Here is a 6,663-nt window from a genome sequence, read left to right as displayed (position 1 = left end):
TGTAAAAGATCCTATTATCAATCAACTATATAGTATATATAATCGCGGTTGTATTAGAACTTTGATGTGAGTGACAGAGATATGATATACGGATGATAGTTGATAGTCACATGTTGATGAAGGTTGGTCACAAGTGATGATCACAAGAGTTTCTCACTTTTTATGTCCTTGCCGTTGAATTCAGGGTTAACATGTAAGCCGCACGAAAAGGTGTTAAACTCAACTACCAGCCACCTTTTTCCACCAATCAATCTCTCATTAAATTGTTTATTTAATATTATTCATACTTCCTAATGCTACCAAGCTGAAATCTCACCATCTATTTCTCGTTTATTTGCTGTTTTTCCATGTATGGCTCCCTCTTTTTCCATATTTGAGTACACGAAAGCCAAAGCCCCAAAATTCGCATGCATGATGTCAAATTGTCAAGCATCTCAACCATGCATATCGCTATGAAAAAATATAGGTACTAACATATTATCTGTCAACTTATTGTCAATAATAATTAATTATTATATTTTAAATACATATATAAAGAAACACATCCAGAAAATATATTTATAAAGGCACTTCTATTAAACACAGCTATAAAAAAGACATTTTTATTAGACACATCTACGAAGATATTTCCATGAAACACAATTATAAATAAAAGTTAGCAGAAATTGGCAGATATGCTGTTGGTAACATAGCGGGAGCGTATCACTATTCATCATGGTCATCTCAGTGACAACTTCGAAACAGCTTTTTTATTAAGTTGAAAATTCAGGTGAAGTCGACTTCATGTGAAGTTGATATTTGAGAGCCGTTAGATAAAAATTTGGTCAAATCAGTTAAATCATAACGACTTTCAGGTATTAACTTCACGTGAAGTCGAATGCTCCTGAATTTCCACTATTTATTAATTCATTCAAATAAAGGTGAATACTAGCATGTAATTATTTTTATATAAAATTGATAATTTAAAGTTATTATATTTAATTAAATTATTATTTGATAATTTCTAATAATTAACTTCACTTAAAAATAATGGAATCTGAATATTCACCACTAATAAAACAAGGACTAGCTACTTCAAGGCAATCACGTCTAATTGGTTGAATTAAGCATCGATAATAAAGAATAATAGACTAATTACGAATGTATATATTAATTGCATTGGAGCACTAATTATTACTTCAAATCTTTCATATATGAATTATAGTGGAGTACCTATATATATCAGAGCTCATTAATATTTGTAACATTTATTCAACTTCTTCGCCTAACATGATTCGTTCTATATTCGAATTCGACGTACTTTGTTGCTATTTCTTCTGAATAAAATATGTCGTGTCCATCATATTCAATTCATGATAAATGTTACTGTTTGTAAACTATTAAATATTAATATAGTAGAGTGTATAAGTACATTCAATTTTATAAGGTGACGAGTGATGACTATAGGAGTCACCTTTAATAATTTACTAATTAATTAAACACGTAACTAATCAAATTTATATAAAAAATAATTTTAGTACCAGTAGCTTAGGGTATGTATGTATAAAAATAAACATTCCCATCACATAGCACCAGAAATTGAAAATGAAAATTATTAGTTAATAAGTTAAACTCTATTATGTGTCTAATGATGAGTTTATTAATGGTAAAAATTTGCGCATGATAACTGGCTAGTTGATATGGAAATCTCACGCACCACACAATAATCTAGTAAAAAAAATTAATTATTTTGTTGACCCTATAGTTTTACTAAATTTATAATTAAATTTTTATATTTTTTTATAATTAAAATTTTACATTATTTTTAATTTTGTAATTAGTTTTATATTAATGTAAAAAATGTTAGAATTAACGAAATATTATGTTAAACAAAATGAATATGCCTAATACTTGACTGAATATTCTGTATAGTTTAACAGAATATTCCATTAATTCTAACGACAAAGATTAATAAAATAATTAAACCTAAAAAAATTACAACCATACTAGCTAGGTGTACAAATGAAATAATTCCAACGTTATTCCAGCAAGTTATACAAGTTATGATCATCATCATGATCATGTTTTCGATATATTGTTACTAGGAAGAAGATGAGAGAAGACAAAACAATAGAAGGTTGGAACAAGAATATATATTATTAATTAAGCTTGCATTGCTAAATGCAAAATAAAGCAATGATTAATAATTAGCAGTGAACTAAAAAATAATTAATTAATATAAGTCTCTATAAGACAAGAGAAAGATGATATATATGAGAGTCCAATACTCTCCGATTCTAATTGGTGAAAATTCAGGTGCCATTGATTTCACGTGAAATTGATAACTGAGAGCTGTTATATGAAAATTTAGTCAAATCAGTTAAATCATCTAACAGCTTTTAATTATCAACTTCACGTGAAATCGAGTGTATTTGAGTTTCCACCGTTCTAATGATAATTAAGAATCATTGATGCGCATGCAGTGTAGTAGAAGTGGCTACCACCCCAAGCTTCTGAAGATTGAGCTTCACGACAGTGTCCACAAACATCTTAGTATCCTCACCAGTGTTCCCTTCGGGTATGTCCACCACATAAGACTCCAACACTATCGTGTAAACCTTCTCATCATTCTTCTCCTTGAACTCATTCACCGAAGTCACTGACCGATAGTTTTGAAGACGGTGCTCGCCGCCGACCACGCGGAAGCTCAGAAGGTGCTTCTCGTCGTCTAGAATCTCGAGCCTCTCGGTGCTGGTGGATGCCGGAAGGCCTGAAACAACGGTGACCTCGCGGACGCTGCCGACGCCGCCGTCTCCCCTCATCATGTTGCAGCTCTTGATGAAGTGCTTGTACTTCTGAGGGTTCTCGAAGCTTCGAACGAGTGGCCACACCCTCTGCGCTGGTGCGTCGATGCGCTGCGTTATAATGGAGCTGCAGGTGTTTGGGGAAGGGTCGAACTTGTGGTATGTGTTGATGATTTGTGCAAGTTCTGCGTGTTCTTCTGGTGTTAGACCCTGCAGAAGAGGAGCATGTTGTGCTGCTGCTGATGATGATGAAGAAGAAGATGATGCCATTTTAATTCTTTCCTTGTTTCTTGTTTTGGTTTCGAGGGTAATGAAGGATGTAAGAACCAACTTCAATTTGTTGTGTTCATATTTATTTATATATGTATATGGATATGAAAAGAGATGATGAATAATGTGAAGAAGAATCACATGAACATATATATACACGCTTGGAGTGTACCCTACCTTACTACAAGTGCGTTTGATTAGAGTTTTTATTTTTAATATTTTTGTTTTTTGAATTTTATAAAAACAGTAAAAATAAAAATACAAACTAAACCTAGCTACCAGCTTTTTTTTGGATAGATATGTACTCTATATAAAATTTAATTTTAATTCAATTTATTTATTCACATCAACACGATCCACAACTACTATCTAGCCATGTATATGTGTGTATTTTAAAGTTTTCTTCTTAAAATAATGTAGATGTTACTCAACATCACCATGCATTATTGAACATAATCCAGATCGTTAGTTAATTTCTTAGTTCAGTGCATGTGTAACACAAATAATCCAATGGAAAAATCTAAGAGCCAGCAATTTTGTTAAATTCTAATCAGTATGTAACGAACAAAAAAAATAAGCCATTGAATGAAATCTCACACTAATTTCACACCATTAAAATTATCATTGATGGCTATTTGATGACTACAAATCAAAAAAGTTGCTATCCTTAACATTCCTCTAATCCAATAAGGGAAACTCTATCGATCGGTGGAGAAATTCTTGGCTCTTCCATGATAAGTACGTAACTATATACAACCTTACTAAATAAACGAGGAGTGTTAGGTTAACAATGACTATCTTGAATAATATGAATAACTACTAATTAAATAAAAATATACTACATCCTAAATTAATATTATTAATTAAATTTAAAATTAATTTATTTTTTTAACTTTATTAATTCATATTATTCACACATTATTTAAAAATATTGTTAGTTACCAATATTTTTCTTAAATAATAACTGATTAAGTTTACAAATACAGAGTGCTGTCAATTTGTAGTGTAAAAATAATAATTTCTCCGCAGTCCTATGGCTTAGTCTATGCCGTTGATGCTACTTTCTTTACTTTTGTCTGGGTTATGGTAACACGTGCCGTCATTCTTATAACAAATTATCTAATTAACCTATAATTATTTTTATGTGAAATTATTAATTAAAAATTATTAAATAATTTAATATATTTAATTAAATTATTATTTAATAACTTTTTTATTATTAACTTTATATCAAGATAAATGAATTTGAGTGTTGCCCGCTTATTTTAACTTTTTCTTTCTTTTTATCGCGTGCAGCAAGATAGACATGGGTTGGGGGCGGGGATATGTCACTCAATTTTTGTGTGTTTTATTTTGCTTTTAATTGCAAGTGCCGTAAATTTAATTAGTTTACCTAAATAAGTAAACAGAGTACATTAACATAATAAATTAAGGCGAAATAATAAGGTTAATTTAAAGGGTAATGTTAAATAGACAAAAAAAAAAAAACAGCCAAAATTTGTTTTATTTAGCATTAATTAATTATCGTAATAATTAATAAATACTAAATAAGGCAAATTATGACTGTTTTTTACTGATTTTCTTTTATTACCAAATATTTTCAAATCAATTCTGCTAGGGAACCAAAAAAGGGTTCAGCCAACTCCTATCAACTTTTTAATGGGTTGGACCTCGAAATTCATCTTAATAAAAATAAGTTAATATACGTGGATATTTCTTCCACTTTTTAATTTCTATATGGACCTCTGAATTGTGTTGCACCGGGTTATGGGAAGGGGTGCTGAACATAGATGTGGTGTCAGGTGTGTTGCAAATCGGACCGTACGACACACAAGGAGCAACACGGAAGGTCTGACTTGTATCAACAAAAACGGATGGTCCGTTTTGTTGCATGATGGACACGCGGCACGCAGACATAGCTCCCCAAACGGTGTTCCACAGACCAACTCGCTGGATGCAACAAAAACTCTCACCATCGAGTTATTACTTTGAGCCTTTACTTTCAACCTCAAAACTCTATTGTTGTTCTTCATTTTTCTGCTGCTGATGGGTTTGTATGGTGGAGAAAATAAGAAAATGCCAAAAAAAATAAAATTAAAGATACTGATCGCCCTGAACTTCATATTATGCACTATCTTAGGTTGCCAGATTATGTAAGTTTGTTTAAAATTTTTTTAATTTTTATAATTATAATTGTTATTGTTAAAAATTTAGTTGTTATTATTATTGTTAGGATCTGAACTTAGAAATATACATAGAATGGTTAGGACTAATTTTATTTTTTTTCAATTTTTTCACTATTTTTGTATAAAAATTATTATTGCTAGTGTGTTAATTATTATTATTGTTAGTGTGTTAATGATGTTATATACATAGTATTATTATTATTATTATTAGAAAATGAATTTAAGAAGATAATGACAATAATTATTAATATTTTTTAAAATTTAGAAATATGTGTTTAATTTTACTTAAGTAATAGCTAATAGATAATTAATATTACAAATAATAATAATGTTATATATTAGAAAAATTATTTCTATATCGTAAATAAATAAACAAACAGCATCTCTAATTTACTAATTTTATTGAGATTTGATTAGGAATGTACGTATATGTATGTATTATGAATCTATGTATTTATATGTATTAGATAATGTTATTAATAATTCATTTTGGAAGTACTAATTATTTGTTTTAGTCAAATTAAGTCAAATAATTTATGACAGATATCTGATTTCAAGTAATATTTGTTGTTGAGTTAGTTGTGCAAATTTTGTTAATGAGTGTCTGTAGTTAAAAAATTCTTGCTTTGTAGTAGTAAGTTAGTAATAGTTAATGAGTTGACTAATAATTTGTTATGTTTTTTGTAGAAATTAAGAATGGTGACCTGTGACCATCCAGTTTCGCCGGATCGGTACAACGATCGGGTGGAGGAGCATTTACGAGTTACTGGATTTTATCATGCATCTCAGATTGGTGACGTACAAAATCAGAAAGCACTCGTGAATGCTCTAATAGAACGGTGGCATCCTAATACACATACGTTTCACCTTCCAATTGGTGAATGTGCCGTAACTCTTGAAGATGTGGCTCTAATTCTTAGTCTTCCGACGGATGGTCTTCCAGTTACTGGGATGACAATGAGTAGTTTCTCAACGTTGGAGGCGGAATGTTTGCATCAATTTGGAGTTGCACCGCGTAAGTCGGAGTGTAGAGGATGCTGCATAAAACTGACTTGGCTGCGGAATCTAAAAGAAAACATCTAGTTGACTGATGAAATAAGTATACAGAGGTATGTGAAGTGCCACATTATGTTGCTGATCGGGACGATCTTGTTTGGGGATAAATCTGGGGCGGGTGTGCACTGGAAATTTCTACCCTTGCTTCGTGATTTTGCCAGTATTGGACAGTATAGTTGGGGTTCGACATGTCTAGCACACCTCTACAGGGCGTTATGCAGGGCATCTCGTTATAACTGTAAGGAAATAGATGGTCCAATAACACTTCTGCTCGGTTGGGCTTGGATCCGACTGCCATACCTATCGCCGCTTTCCAGAGAACCCCACAGTTTTCCATTAGCCAACAGGTAATATTATGTTACAATCTA

The 6,663-nt window shown here is 31.3% G+C and overlaps 1 protein-coding gene across 1 annotated transcript; it reads right to left on the bottom strand.

Annotated features, from left to right (window-relative positions):
* LOC107608502 (abscisic acid receptor PYL2-like) lies at nt 2,019–3,181 on the bottom strand. Its single transcript, XM_016310272.2, has one exon. It carries the CDS (start codon nt 3,051–3,053, stop codon nt 2,445–2,447), a length of 609 nt encoding a protein of 202 aa, XP_016165758.1. The 5' UTR covers nt 3,054–3,181; the 3' UTR covers nt 2,019–2,444.

This window comes from Arachis ipaensis, chromosome B07, assembly GCF_000816755.2.
Source record: "Arachis ipaensis cultivar K30076 chromosome B07, Araip1.1, whole genome shotgun sequence".
NCBI lineage: Eukaryota > Viridiplantae > Streptophyta > Magnoliopsida > Fabales > Fabaceae > Arachis > Arachis ipaensis.
Note: the sequence above shows the minus strand (reverse complement) of the source record. Positions and strands in the feature narration are given on the sequence as shown.

What these genes read in the sequence shown, in the direction of transcription:
- LOC107608502 (XM_016310272.2), bottom strand. Translation starts at nt 3,053, where the DNA reads ATGGCATCATCTTCTTCTTCATCATCATCAGCAGCAGCACAACATGCT.